The sequence below is a fragment of the Myotis daubentonii genome, chromosome 8 (genome assembly GCF_963259705.1).
Source record: "Myotis daubentonii chromosome 8, mMyoDau2.1, whole genome shotgun sequence".
Lineage (NCBI taxonomy): Eukaryota > Metazoa > Chordata > Mammalia > Chiroptera > Vespertilionidae > Myotis > Myotis daubentonii.
Window position 1 is genome coordinate 80,479,349 of NC_081847.1, and position 15,380 is coordinate 80,494,728.

At 38.0% G+C, this 15,380-nt stretch overlaps 1 protein-coding gene across 3 annotated transcripts in view; it reads left to right on the top strand.

The window, feature by feature from the left end:
- The window catches only part of PIK3C3 (phosphatidylinositol 3-kinase catalytic subunit type 3), an 84,536-nt gene that overhangs the window by 20,335 nt on the left and 48,821 nt on the right, over positions 1-15,380 (top strand). For all 3 annotated transcript variants that reach the window (XR_009454203.1, XM_059707189.1, XM_059707191.1), the window contains 5 exons: positions 1,473-1,559; positions 3,212-3,307; positions 6,345-6,416; positions 10,617-10,721; positions 11,343-11,435. Coding sequence is in view for 2 of the 3 variants with exons in the window: in XM_059707189.1 (XP_059563172.1) it covers positions 1,473-1,559; positions 3,212-3,307; positions 6,345-6,416; positions 10,617-10,721; positions 11,343-11,435 (453 nt within the window). In the remaining variant the exon portion in view is untranslated. The remainder of the gene's footprint in view (positions 1-1,472; positions 1,560-3,211; positions 3,308-6,344; positions 6,417-10,616; positions 10,722-11,342; positions 11,436-15,380) is intronic.

A 15,380-nucleotide genomic window follows, 5' to 3' on the forward strand; every position in this document is an offset into this window, starting at 1 on the left:
GCACAGAGCAGGGTCGATCAGGGGGTTGGGGAGCTCCCCCCTGTCACCCACAGAGCAGGGCCCATCAGGGGGTTGGGGAGCTACCCCCTGTCACTCACAGAGTAGGGCCGATAGGGGAGTTGGGGCACCGCCCCCTGTCACTCACAAAGCAGGGCAGATCAGGGGGTTGGGGCGCCGCACCCTGTCACACTCAGGGCAGGGCCAATGGGGAGGTTATGGCTCTACCCCGTCACACACAGAGCAGGGCCCGTGGGGGGCGGTTGGGGCGCCGCCCTCTATCACCCACAGAGCAGGGCCGATCAGGGGGTTGGGACGCCGCCACTGTCACACTCAGAGCAGGGCCGATCGGGGTTGGGGCACCGCAGCCTGTCACACACACAGCTGCAGGGTGATCGGGGTTGGGGAGCTCCCCCCTATCAGGCACAGAGCAGGGCTGATCAGGGGGTTGGGTCGCCTTCCCCTGTCACGAACAGAGCAGGGCGGATAGGGAGGTTGTGGCCCCGCCCCCTGTCACGCTGATCCCGGTGCCGGGAGGCCTCGCGGCTCCGCTGATCCCGGTGCTGGGAGGCATATTACCCTTTTACTATATAGGATAGAGGCCTGGTGCACGGGTTGGGGCTGGCTGGTTTGCCCTGAAGGGTTTCCTGGATCAGGGTGGGGGTCCCCACTGGGGTTCCTGGCCATCCTGGGTGAGGGGCTGAGGGCTGTTTTCAGGCTGGCAGGTGACTGAAGCTCCCAACTGCTCCTTTTTTTCTCTTTTTTTAAATTCTGGGCCAGCTTTAGCTCTGAGGCTTGGCTCCAGCTCTGAGGCCTCAGCTGCTGAAAGCAGGTATCTGGTTTGTTTGGGTTCTATAATTGGAACACTGTTTCAACTCCAGCTCTGAGATCCCGGCTGACTGAAAGCAGGTTTCTGGTGTTTTGTTTAGCTTCTATATTTGTAACAATGTTTCAAACTGCAAGCTCAGAGGCTGGCAGCGGCAGGCGGGGAACGTTGGCTTCCTCCGTCACTGAAGCAAGCAAGCCTCATGTTCGCTTCAAACTGCTTGGCTGCCGGCCGCCATCTTGGCTGGCAGTTAATTTGCATATCACCCTGATTAGCCAATGGGAAGGGTAGCAGAGGTATGGCTAATTACCATGTTTCTCTTTTATTAGATAGGAAATTTCATGTGCTTATTGCTGGTACATAAGAAATTAATTGAATTTTGTATATTAACCTTATATTCTGCAACCTAGCTATAATTGCTATTAGTTATAGGGGTGGGTTTTTTTTGTACATTCTTTCATATTTTCTACATAGATGGTCATGTCATCTGTGCACTTAGACAATTTTCTTTCTTCTCAATCTCTCTTCTTACATTAGCTAGTATTTCCAGTATGATTCTGAAAGGGTGTGATGGACATCACTGTCCCCTCCCCGCCTTCCTTTCTGTGAGGTCTGGGTTAAAATTTTCTTCATTATATTTGTTCTGCAGCTCACCAAAGCCCATCGACAAGGACACATGGTGAAAGTAGATTGGCTGGACAGATTGACATTTAGAGAAATTGAAATGATAAATGAGGTGGGTTGTATCCCTTTTGTTTTTCAAAAATATTTTCTCTCAGCTATCTAAATCAAGAATATTTTTGACAAGATTTATTGCCAGGTATCTATTGGGGCTATTGAATAATGTGTAGTTTAGGGAGTTCTATACTAATAAGTGAAAACATGTGATATATGCCTTTCTTATATCTCAATGTTATAAGTAGGTAGTGGATATAGCAAGTGAATTAAATACTATATAAGTGAAGCCTTTGTGAGTTTGATGCTTCATTTGTGTGTTCTATCTCCATTTGGCAGCTCATTATGTTCAAGTTCAAGTCAATATTACATAAATTTATCAACAGTGGTACCTCTTCATTTCAGTTACCTTAAATCATCATTAGCATGTTCTCTCCCCACTTAGATACTTCTTGTTTTACATACTGCATATAGGACTCTGCACCCTTAATGAAGTTGCGTGGTTCAAGTAGTTGATTTATTTCTTGATTTTATGTATTGGTATAGAATATGTTATTTAAAAGATGACCTCAATGAAACTTCCTGAAAGTTAGAACACATATTTTTCTTTTTTGTGTATTTACACTGAAATACTAGATGTCTGGTCTAACATTCAGTATCAAGATAGCAGAAAAAAAAACAACGGTTATATTAATTACATTAGGAAAGAGGAGTATCAATTTTGTGATATGCCTAGCTTATAGATACCTCTACAGATCACTGTTCTTTGAAAAGTGTTCAGGAGATGGAGAGAGAGAGAGAAATTTTTCATTTTTATAATGAACACTTGTAAAAGTTATATCCTGACATTACCTTTTAAAATAATTAGTGGTGTTTAACCATTTATATGCAGTATGAATACGAGTAGAATATGCTTTATAAAGCTGAAAATTTAAGTGACCTCCTTAGACTTTTATATGATTTTATACATGTAGATTTATAACTATTTAAAAAACTTTTTTGGATCAAGACTAACCACCTTTTAGACTTCATTTGATTTTCACTTCTTTAACAACATAGTATTTGCTTTTTTAAGGGGACAAGTTTATACACAGAATCAATATTTCTTATGTTAAGGTGGAAGTAACTCTTTTCCAGTATACTTTAAAAAATTTGATAAAAATTTACAAATGCCTGCACGTCATCTCAAGATCACTTATAAATTTTGAAAAACTTATAAAGTTTATATTTGTTAGGTCAAATGACCTCAGTCCTTAGTTTTCACACTTTAACTTTGAATTTTGTCATAATTGTATTAATTGATATAGTTAGATTTGTCATATTGTTTAAGGATGAATTGTTCTTTGCTTACAATTGTTAGAAGTACAAAACATCCTTATTTTTGAAAGTAAATAGTTCTAATGCAGTGTATACATAATATCATCAAGATTTTATTTAATAAAATCTAAACTGAATAAACCAACGATGTCATTAAGTTTAGGAGAGAGTTGTAAGTGACTAGTAGACAGTACTGGATAAAAGAGTGGTGCTTTGTATAAGATAGAAGTGCTGTATGAAACAGTGCATTTATAATAACGAAATGAAAATTTGTCACATTCTAAGTTGTACCTGATAGATCCATGTATTACTGAATTGGGAATAACGATACATACTGATTCTTTAGGAGAATGTTGAAAATGGTTATTTTTCATAAAAATCTTTTTTTTTTTTTAGAGTGAAAAACGAAGTTCTAATTTCATGTATTTGATGGTTGAGTTTCGATGTGTCAAGTGCGACGATAAAGAATATGGCATTGTTTATTATGAAAAGGTATTTGCCTTGGAACTGTTATGGTCTCTAAAGTAGAGGGGAGGGGAAACATTAAAAAAAATTACTGTTGTTCCTGCTGAGATGAATTATTTGGTTGCAGGATAGCAGAAGACAGCTGTCAGGCGCAGCTGTTTATGTATGCACAAATCATCCTGTAGCTCCAAGATTACAAAAGCCGATCATTCATAGAATGCAGTTCTGGGTTACAGAATTCAATAAATATGCAAGAGATCAAAAACTTTTTGATTAATTTTTCTGAAAAGTGGCAAGTAAGATATTAAAGCAATAGCTTTATTAACAATTAAAATTCATTTGAAAAGTAAAAGGGGATCATGCTTTTTTTTTTTTTTTAAGTAGTATGCTATTGAACATTAAGGATTGCTTGTCACTTGAGTATTTATATATAATGTAATGGAATTTCATATGTGTTCCAAACATAAGTATGCTTCTGAAAGACTTCACAAATCTACATTTATTTATATGTAAAATATATGCAGAATTAAGAAAATGTTATCAGTAGGCTGAGTGATCACATGCAATTCTGGATTTCCTCTGCTCTGCTTATTACATGAAAGAAAGTGGTGTGTGATTTGACATGTAGCCTCTAGAAAACACCTGTGTCTTAAATGCTTGTTGAAGGGTCTTTATTTTAAAGTACCACAGAAGTAACTGTATGCATAGTTCAAAAAACATAAACCAGATATCTGTAATCATTGTAGAAATAGTAAGACAAGTGCTTACATCAGTACAAATGAGGACAGCCTTTTAATACAGGACATAATAGAAAAATATTTTCTCTAGTATATAGCTAAGCTTATCCCATATAATAAAAGCCTAATATGCTAAGTGTCCGGTCGTCCAGTCTTCCATTCAACCAATCAAAGCGTAATATGCTAATGATATCCTAAGGCTGCTCAACCGCTTGCTATGATGTGCACTGACCACCAGGGGTCAGACACTCTGACTGGTAGGTTAGCTTGCTGCTGGGGTCTGGCCGATTGGGACTGAGCGAGATGGGCCAGACACGCCCTCGAGCTCTCCTACAGTCCCTCCCCAGCTGGACAACCTCCCGTGTCTCTCCCTTGCCCTGATTGTGCACCAATGGAGTCCCTCGGCTTGGCCTGTGCCCTCTCGCAATCCGGGATCACTTGGGGGATGTCGGAGAGCCGGTTTCAGCCTGATCCCACAGGCCAGGCCGAGGGACCTCACTGGTGCAAGAACTTGTGCACCAGCCCTCTAGTATGCAGTATATATGTTCATTAGAAGCAGCACTTTTAAATCACATTTTAACTTTAGTGTGTTCAAGCTGTCACAAGTGATTTAAAAAATATGTATTTATAACTATAATTTATTATTTGAAGGATGTATTTATAATGGAGGTATAGGGTTTGTATAGTTAATTTATCATCACTTTTCTGATATTTTTCAAGTTAATATTTATATTTTTCCCCTTAAGCTTATATCCTTTCTTTCTAGTAAAAGATTAGGAAACATTAACTTGTTTCAGCTTTTTATTTTATAAATAATATTTCTTGGGAGGGGAAAGGAGATAGAAAGATAGACTAACATTGTTTATTAACTTATTAGAAAAACGACCTTATAAAAAGAAAGGGAAATGTAGGTGAATGAAATTTTGTCACCAATACATTTTAATAAAATTATATTTTATACTTTATGCCATATGTAATTTCATTAAAAGTATTATTCCCTGCCCATATGGAGTTTATATTGCAAAAGCATACTGATGGAGGTGGTAATTTAAAACATTGGAGATGTGAAGGATCTTTTGAAAGACTGTTTTGATAATAGATGAAATAATAACAGAACAGAAATTAGAAGAATTTCAAGTATTTTTGAAAAGGTTCTTGACCCCTTTCTACTGCTTCTTGAAAAATTGTCCATAAATTAATGCCTGTGTACCCATCCTGTCATATTTCCACTTAGTGTAAAGATTGCTGGGCCAGTGTATTGAATCTAATGGAAATAGACTTTCTTGTCACCTGTCTTTTGTGACAGATAGCCTTAGTGAAGATTACTTGTCACAGTTGGGCTGATAAATGTGTTTCCTGGTATTGTGACTAAGAATCAGCCTGTTAAACAATGGCTGTGGGAATTCGTGGTTTTCTAAGACTCAATTACTAAAATAAAGTCACAGTACTTCCCCTCCTTCAGTCTCCTGATTTTGTTGCACATATCTAAAATTGAAATTATAGGAGCATTTGGAAATTGACAGGAAAAGTTGATGTTGGGTATACAATTGTCAGAAAATGAATTTTGACTTTAATTAGTTTAGTCTTTTCCAGTTCTTATGCAGTGACATTTTATTATCCGAAATTACCTTTTTTGCCCGAATTGGATCAAAATTTTTCAAAAAATGATAATACCAACAAAATAAGACAGCTTTATTTCTTAAGAATTGATGGACTGATTCTCATTATTCAGGTTTGCATTGTGTTGAGTAGCTATCCCTCTGAGAAGCCATGCTGCTGAGTCTCAGGCTGTGTATAAATCTGAGTAACATTAACCCCACGCTTATAATTCTACTTCTGAGTGAAACTCAATTGTGGTTATTTGAAGTTGCCAACATCTAGTTAGTAGCTTTTGCAAGTGATGAAACTTATCCCTTGTATTGTATTTTAATTAGCTCTGTGATTTCTTATTCTAAGTTTGACAATTTGAACATATTATTTTTCACCTCCTATCATTATAAACAGTTTTAGAAAAAAAGACAAAAACCATCTGCTGATTTCCAGACTTCATATCTCTAAAAAGAAAACTATATTACAAATTTGTATTGTTATATCTTATTTTTCTTGAAATATTTTATCAGCAACAAAAGGTAAAAATATAATATATTTTAAAATGTAGTTGAAAAAAAAATGTAGTTGGAAGGAGATTAATTTTTGAAAGGAAGAAAGGATGTTCATTAAATAGAATTAAAGTACATTGTAGTGTACATTAACATGTATTGTTTCTTACCATTTGCTTAAATTTTATTTACCTTCTTATTTTGGAAATTTATTACATTGTAATCCAGGATGGTGATGAGTCATCTCCAATTTTAACAAGCTTTGAGATAGTGAAAGTTCCTGACCCTCAGATGTCTATGGTGAGTTATTATCCAATTTCTTATGAAAATGCTCCAATTCAGAGTGATTGTGACTTAGATCGACATCATACTCTTTCTTTTTAAAAAGTATATAAGTACCTCAGTTACCTACAAGTGATTTATAAACCCACTTCAGCTATATGGAATCAAGTTCAGATGGGATTTTTATCAGAAATTTTAACACATAAAAATAAGGTCAGGATAGTGACAGTTGGGGAGCCATGTTATTTAGATTATGAAGAGCCAGGCATGTAGTCATGCAGTGAGGACTTGGGGGAACAGGTACAGGCACACCTTGGAGGTACTGCACGTTTGGGTCCAGGTTACCACAGTTAATCATTTGTGTGCCATAAGTGTCTATAGACGCAAGCGGTAGACCTTTTTTATTTATTCATTCATTTTTAAATATATTTTTATTGATCTCAGAGAGGAAGGAAGAGGGAGAGAGAGGGAGAAACATCAATAATGAGAGAGAATCATTGATTGGCTGCCTCCTGCAGGCCCCACACTGGGGACCTTCAGTCCGCAGGTCGACGCGCTGTTCACTTGTCCTAGCCAAACTGGCTAGGACGAGGTGGACCTTTTATAATTAAATTCAAAATACCGTGGCAATTAACTGGTTAAGCGGATATCCCAATAAAGTAAGTCACAGGAGTTTTTTGGTTCCCCGATCTCTGCTAGCTTTTTTTTTTTTTTTTAAATATATTTTATTGATTTTTTACAGAGAGGAAGGGAGAGAGATAGAGAGTCAGAAACATCGATGAGAGAGAAACATCGATCAGCCGCCTCCTGCACATCTCCCACTGGGGATATGCCCGCAACCCAGGCACATGCCCCTGACCGGAATCGAACCTGGGACCCCTCAGTCCACAGGCCGACGCTCTATCCACTGAGCCAAACCGGTTTCGGCTCTGCTAGCTTTAAACATTTCTTCTGCAGCTTTCTCACTTCTTCAGCCTTCATAGAATTGAAGAGAGTTAGGGGGGTCTTGCTCTGGATTAGACTTTGGTTTAAGGGAATGTTGTGGCTGGTTTGATCTGTCCAGACCACTAAAACTCTTTATACCAGCAATAAAGCTGTTTTCACTTTCTTGCCATTTATGTGTTCACTGTTGACCCTTTTAATATTTTTTAAGAACTTTTTATTTGAATTCACAACTTAGCTAATTGGTGCAAGATGCTTAGGTTTTGGTCCATTTTAGCTTTCGGCATGCCTTCCTCACTAAGCGTAAGCATGTCTAGCTTTTGATTTAAAGTGAGAGAAGCCATTGTAGGGTTACTAATTGACCTGATTTCAATATTTTGTGTCGGAATAGGGAGACCTGAGGAAAGAGAGAGAGATAGGGAACAGCTGGTCCGTGGAGCAGTCAGAACACATACAACATTTATCAATTAAGTTTGCTGTCTTATATAGGTGAGTTTTTAGCATCCCAAAACAATTTCAATAGTAGCATCAGAAATCACTGATCACAAATATAATAAAAATGAGAAAATGTGAAATATTGCAAGAATTACCAAATATAATACAGAGATACAAAGTGGGCAAATGCCATTGGAAAATGGTGCCTATGGACTTGTTTGATTCAGGGTTGCTACAAACTTTCAATTTGTAAAGAAAAAAACAACACACACACACACACATACACAAAAAAACAACAACAACGCTGCAATATCTGTGAAGTTCAATAAAGCGAAGCATAATAGAACAAGGCATGCCTGTATTTGAAACAATTCCCCGTCATCTAGAAGGGGAATTGGTTTATACCAGGATGTAAAAGCATCAATGATGGAAATTTTTAGGGAGTCTGGGTTGGTTGCAAAATATGGAGGATCACTGTAACTATTAGAACTATTCAATTTGAATCATGATGTCTTGGATGATTTTGAGACACCTCCTTATTGCATTTTTGAAATCTCTCTTTCATGGATACAAAGAGTAAATTCCTCTTTTGCAGCAGAACTTTAATTAGAAGACCTTATATTTAGAAAGTTCCAGCCAAAAAAATCCTTTTAACAACATAATAGATATCATGATAGTCATACTTAAAATGCATCTACTTCACTTTGAACCAGTTTATTCTTATTTTATGAGTTTCTAATTAGATTAGTTACCTTCCTAGTCAGACTAAAGTAGATTAAAGGTAGCACATTGGAAAATGAAAACATGAGGTAAATATAGGTCATTGAATCAGGAAGTAGTAGCTGATGACCTAACATCAGAGGAAGAGATAGGGTAAAAAGAATATAAAAGATTAGAAAAGAAAGGTCACTTGGGAATCTTCTAGAAACAGGCACCCTAAATACCACATAGCCTATGCATAGCATAATAAAATTGAGTCAGTATATCTAAATTTGACCCTGAGTTTTCATTATAAAATCAAATTATATTTCACATTCTGAATATTTGAAGCACACAAATAAATGTACTCTGTGGGTACCTTCAAAATGGCCAAGAGTAAACAAGTTTTGTCATACTGGGATCATAGGTATTACTTTTGTGTAACTCCTACCAAAATGTCAGGTAAATGAGATGTCTGTATATTTAGAGCATTCTTTTCTAAAGAAAATGCTCATCAGCAGTTAAAGCTTTAACATTATGGATGATGTATTTTTTTTAAAAAAGGAACTAGGGCCCCTGTTAAAAAATGTTAGTTTTAAATGAAGCAAACACAAAAGAAAAGTTAAAAAAGCAAACTACTCTTCTCACCCACTGTGCTCAAAAACTCAGTTCAGCATTGCTTACTAGAGAAATATATTTTAATAAAGTAACTTTGAGTGCCACTTAGGCTGGCATACCAGGTATCAGACAATAAAACAGACTGTAAAACTATAATTACAAGTGCGATACTATTACATATATATGTGCGCAGATAAACTGGTGGAACTGAATACACAAATAGACTCAAGAAAATATGGAAAATAGTACATGATAAAAGTGGCATGTCATCACTGAAGCATAGTGCTGGGGAACTGATTAGCCCTTTGGAAAATATTAAATTAAACCCATTCCTCCCACAGATCGTAAGGAAAAACTCCAAATGAATCAGGGATTTAAATGTTAAAAAATGAAACTTTACTGGTACTTTACTCTCAGTCTAGGGAAAAACTTTGTGATGATTACTCAAAACTCAGAGGCAGGAAAAGAAATGATTGATAAATTTGACTATATTAAAAAATTGACTGCATGGCAAAAACACCAAAACAAAGACAGTTGATAAATTGGGAGAAACTGTGATATACATCTCAGACAAAGGGGCGGATATCTAATACATTAAGAAGTCTTAAATACTGGAGAGCAAAGGACCAAAAGCCAATTGAAAATTAGGAAAAGGACATGAATAGACAATTTACACGTGCCAAAATAAATGCAATAAAAAGTCTCTTTAGCCAAGACAGTGTTTTAAAACATGATTTTGGCCCTGGCGGGTGTAGTTTAGTGGTTAGAGTGTTGGCCCGCACACCGAAGGGTCTTGGGTTCAATTCCTGGTCAAAGGCATACCCCTGGATTGCAGGTTCGTTCCTGACCCCAGTTGGGGCCTGGGCATGTGTGCGGGACAACCAATCAATGTGTCTCTTCTCACATTGATGTTTCTTTCTGTCTTCCTTTTCCTCCTTCCCTTCCACTCTCTCTAAATATCAATGGAAAAAAATATCCTCAGGTTAGGATTAACCAAAAAATTTTAAAAATAAAATATAACATGATTCTGACCATAGGTAAAATCGTTAACACCAGATATGTACATTTAATTATTATGGTCACTGTCTCTGCCCTCAAGCTACTATTGGAATTAAAACTGCTAAGGTGATAGTACTACAGGGTATCACCAGGTATTAGTAGCTCATAGGAAGAGGGGAAGCTTTAGTCTGGGTTGTCAGGGAAGACCTTAGCGAGAAGGTGGTATTGAATGACGAGAGAACATGAAAACCTTGAACACCTGGAGAATGGGGGTAGGTGTTTTAAGAAGCTGGAACGCCATGTGCATGCCTATTAGGGCACTAGTGAAGCATAAGGCATGCTTAGTTTTACTATCTCAAAATGGTGATATATTTTTAAACACATAGGAGACTCAAGTTGTAACCAAAATAAAATAGTATTACAAAATGGTCTTAAGTAACTATTAACTTTTCTATTTCTAACTGGTATTGAAACTCCCTTTTGGTGAAGTTTACATCGTTGATAAATATTTTAAATAATTAATAGGAGAACTTGGTTGAGAGCAAACACCACAAGCTTGCCCGGAGTTTAAGAAGCGGACCTTCTGACCATGATCTCAAGCCTAATGCTACCACAAGAGACCAACTAAATGTAAGAATTTATAAAGTATTAATATAAAAATAATTACATGGGTATGTTGGTTATAATGGATGTGATACCACTTCATTTATGAAGGTTAATGAACCCAAAGTTATTTCAAATTTTGGTAGTTTTATTATTATTTGGGGGCGTTCAGTAAATATATCCGTCCTGGAGGTAAGCTACAAATAGCATATACTTTCACACAATAGCATTCTTACAGCTGGCGCTATGGCCCTAAGCTGCATTGCCCAAGAGAGGCCTTGGTGTGCACACATGCATGGTAGTGCATGGTGACTGGATAAGAGAAAGATTTGTTTGGATTTTTCCCATTTAAGGACGAGTCTTTAGTTATTTTGTTTGGTTTGGTTTGGTTTAATTAAATTAGGTCTGTAGTTATATACTTTATATGGAGTATGACTTTTTCATCTTATCTTTTTCTCCCCTTTAGTAATATCCTTTTTGGACTGATAAGGACAGTAAAATTAAGTCTTACTTGGCTGCATGCACATTCTCCATGCTTCCACAGTAGTTCTATAATAGAAATATTTTAAGTAAATGAAAAATTTTAAATGGGAATATGTAGAGGAAGAATATATTTGATAAAAGTAGTTCTTTTTTTCTTTGTTGTAGATTATTGTGAGTTATCCACCAACCAAGCAACTCACATATGAAGAACAAGATCTTGTTTGGAAATTTAGATGTTATCTTACTAACCAAGAAAAAGTAAGTTTCTTGAATGTTTTCACATATCAAATGTATCTACAATGTTTGTTGCTGATGAACGAGGTGAGGCATAACTGCCATAGAAATAAAGAGTTCTTGTCAAATTTTTTAAAAAGTTGCAGAACAATATACTAGTATGTGATAATCCATTTTTAAAAAAAATTGTAGAGGTAGACACACAAAGACACATGTACCCTTTTGTTGATGCATTGATAGCGACTGAATGGGTTAGGTCAGAGGCATGAGTTTTGTTTCTGGTGCTGCAATGCCGGGGTCCAACCCCAGCAGGTCCAGGGGTTCCCAAAGGCATAGACGGAGTCGGCGAAGAAGGAAGGACACGGAGACAGTGTTCAGTTGATCAGCAGTCTAGCCAGGATCTCCACCAGGATCTCCAGCCAAGTTCTGGTCTGGATCTCCAGAGAGGTTCTGCTTAGGATCTCCAGCCAGGTTCTGTGTCCATGTTCTCTTGCTAGGTTATCCAGGTTCTCCATCCAGGTTCTGTAGCCATGTTCCCTCGCTAGGTTCTCCAGCCAGGTTCTGTCCAGGTTCTCCAGCCAGGTTCAGTCACCAGGTTCTAGTCAGGTTCTCTTGCCAATTTCTGTAGTCAGGTTCAGTCCAGGATCTTTTGCCATGTTCTCTCCAGCGAAGTTCTTCTGTCTCTAGAGAACATTCTGTGTAGGTTCTGTGCCTAGGTTCTGTCTCTCTTGGTTCTGTGTTCTAAGTTCTGTGTCTTGCTGTCTTGTTACATCTGTATTTATACCAGTTGATTCAATCCTATCAATCTCTATTACAAAGGTTAGGGCGTTTCTTATCTCCATTCCAGGGAGTAAAGATTATGTAGCTTAAGCATGATTGTTTGTAGTTAAAGTGATTAACTACCCGCCTGGCACTTAGTTAAGGAGTTTCATCCCCTCCCTTACTTCAGGGAAAAATCCCTACCTGGGGAAACAACCTTTCTCAGAGACCTTGGTTAAAACACATAGTGCCAAGAAGGTGAGCAAACATATTAAGAACAGTATGCCATATATGCCAGGTCCCTTGAAACAGCAAGCATGGACCGGCTCCCGGCACTGCAATTTATTATTAGTAGGTAAGATGAGGCAAATGCTTTGGAAGCTTCGTTTCCTCATTTTTTCAATGATGAAACGCTCCTTAGCAGGTGAGATATTGCAGGTGAATAACCTGTCCAAGTACCTGGTGAATAGTAGGTGCAGAGTAAATGTTGATTTGCCTCTTTTCTTCTCACTTCTTTGAGCCTGGGTTGGCTAACAAAATATTTACATCACTAAAGGAACTGTAGAATTCTGGAGGACATATGGCTAGAGAGAGTATGAGAAATGTAATTTGAAATGTGTAAATTGAGTTGGTAGAGTGACAGCCAGCTTGGAGTGCAGGCTAGAGGCTTGGTCAGAACTAGACATTTGCTTTTCATGATGAAGCCATAGACCAGATAAAGTCTCGGGGGAGAGGAAATTATGATGAAGTCAGCACTAGACCTGCATCTGCAGACTTGGTTTTGACTCTGTGTTGCCACTAATAAGCTTTTTACTTGCAGGCAGATTATTTTACCTACCTAAACTTTAATTTCCTCAGATATAATATGATTGATTAAATGACAGTGAACTTTAAGTCTCTTCCAGTTCTTAAAATAGTCTGCAAATTCTTAGAACATTGGTTTAATAACTCTTAAAATATGATAATAGTAGCCAGTATCTATTAAATAGCCTTTTATGCCAAAGATCTTTTATGCCCCATAAAAACCCCACAATTTAGGTATTAGTGTTAATGATAATATGTTTTTATTGATTTCAGAGAGGCAGGGAGAGAGAAAGAGAGGGATAGAAACGTCAGTGATGAGAGAGAATCATCTATCAGCTGCCTCCTGCATGCCCTCTACTGGGGATCAAGTCTGCAACCTGGGCATGTGCCCTGACCAGGAATCAAACTGTGACCTCTTGGTTCAGGTTTCAATGCTCAACCACTGAGCCTCACCAGCTGGGCCAATTTAGGTATTATTGTTTGCCGGAAGCCGGTCCATCCTTGCTGCTTGACACAGTCGCTGCAGGATAGAAACATCTGCACAACATATGTTTCAAGGGACCTGGCGTATAAAGCATACTGTTCTTAATATGTTTGCTCCCCTTAGCGCTGTGTGTTTTAACCAAGGTCACCTCTCCGAGAAAGGTTGTTTCCCCAGGTAGGGATTTTTCCCTGAAGTTAGGGAGGGGATGAAACTCCTTAACTAAGTGCCAGGCGGGTAGTTAATCACTTTCACTACAAACAGTCATGCTTAAGCTACATAATCCTTACTCCCTGGAATGGAGATAAGAAACGCCCTAACCTTTGTAATAGAAATTGACAGGATTAAAATCAACTGGTATAAATATGGATGTAACAAGACAATAAACAGCAGAACCTCTCTGGAGATCCAGACCAGAACTTGGCTGGAGAGCCTGGCTGGAGATCCTGGCTAGGCTGCTGATCAACTGAACACTGTCCTGTGTCATTCCTTCTTCGCCGACTCCGTCCACACCTTTGGGGACCCCTGGACCTGCTGGGGTTGGACCCCAGCAATTGTTACCGTTCTACAGGTGAGGAAACTTGAGTCCTAGATTAAGGAACCTGTGCAACACAAAGATTTTCAATGCTGTTCCTTGATGTGCTCACATTTATGAGTTAGAATAGAAAGTCATCAGTGAAGACAAAATAGAGGGTTATAGAGATCCTCTACAGTTGCAGCATCATGCACATGCCTCAGCAGAAATTATGAAATGCATTGGGGGCAGAAAAGAGAAACAAAAGGAAAAATAATATCTGTCAGAAAGCTGTTCTAAAGTTCTGTGAGAATGAATAAATCCTCCTATATAATAAAAGGCTAATATGCAAATTGTCCTCTTGGGAGTTCAACCGGGAATTCAATCGCTCGCTATGACGTATGCTGACCACCAGGGGGCGGCATGGAACATGGCGGGTGACCAGCTACAGTGGGGAGTCGCTGAGGGAGCGAGGGAAGGGGCAGGCCAGGAGGCTGGGAGGCAGGGAACCTGATCAGCCCTGATCGCCAGCCAGGCCTAAGGACCCTACTCGTGCACGAGTTTCATGCACGAGTTTCATGCACCAGGTCTCTAGTATATTTTATAATCTTATGAGATGGTCTTTAGCTGCTTTAACTTGTTTTTCTGAAGCAATTGTATTTTCTTGATTTCAAAATAAAGATAAAAATCCAGCTGCAACTCATCTTAACTCTTCAGCTTTGGAACTTTATCTTTTATTGAGGCCTTTGGAAATTCTTTGTAGTTGAGCATCTTCATTCTCCTTATATCCATGACAAGAATGAGAGAAGAATTTTAAAATTTACTCTAGCTTTGAGTGTTATTCTCTTCATAACCACAAGAAAAGAAATATTCCTCAATAGAATCACAGGTTTCTTATTTTGTGTTTTATAAAAAAAAATTGAGTTAGGATATGATACTCTGTTAAATGAAGAATAATACTGGTCACAGAAATTGTATTTTGAATGCAGCACAGTGTTGTGTAAAATACACAGCAAAATATTGAATTAAACTGTTAGAATGTATAGGCTCAAGAAGCATAGAATAGATTTACAGAGCAGAACTGCCTCAGATAGAAAGGCTTGCAAGAAAAATTGTTTGTTTAAAAAGTAGTCACTTCCCACTGAAATTCAATTACTTCTAGATATGTGCAAAAGAAATAAAATGTTCAAGTGATATAAAGTGTATGACAAGTTTCATTTAACCAGTTGATTTTAAGTTTTCGAAGTGTGGGTGATGAAACTTCAATTCTCAGGACGTATTATAGGATTCTTATGATCACTAGGCCGAGTGGATGATATTTTCCAATGTTTGGGAAGCACTTTTCGATATATTGGCCTTGAAGTGACCAGAGAACATATTCACACAGACACATTTGTATCTTTGTAATAAT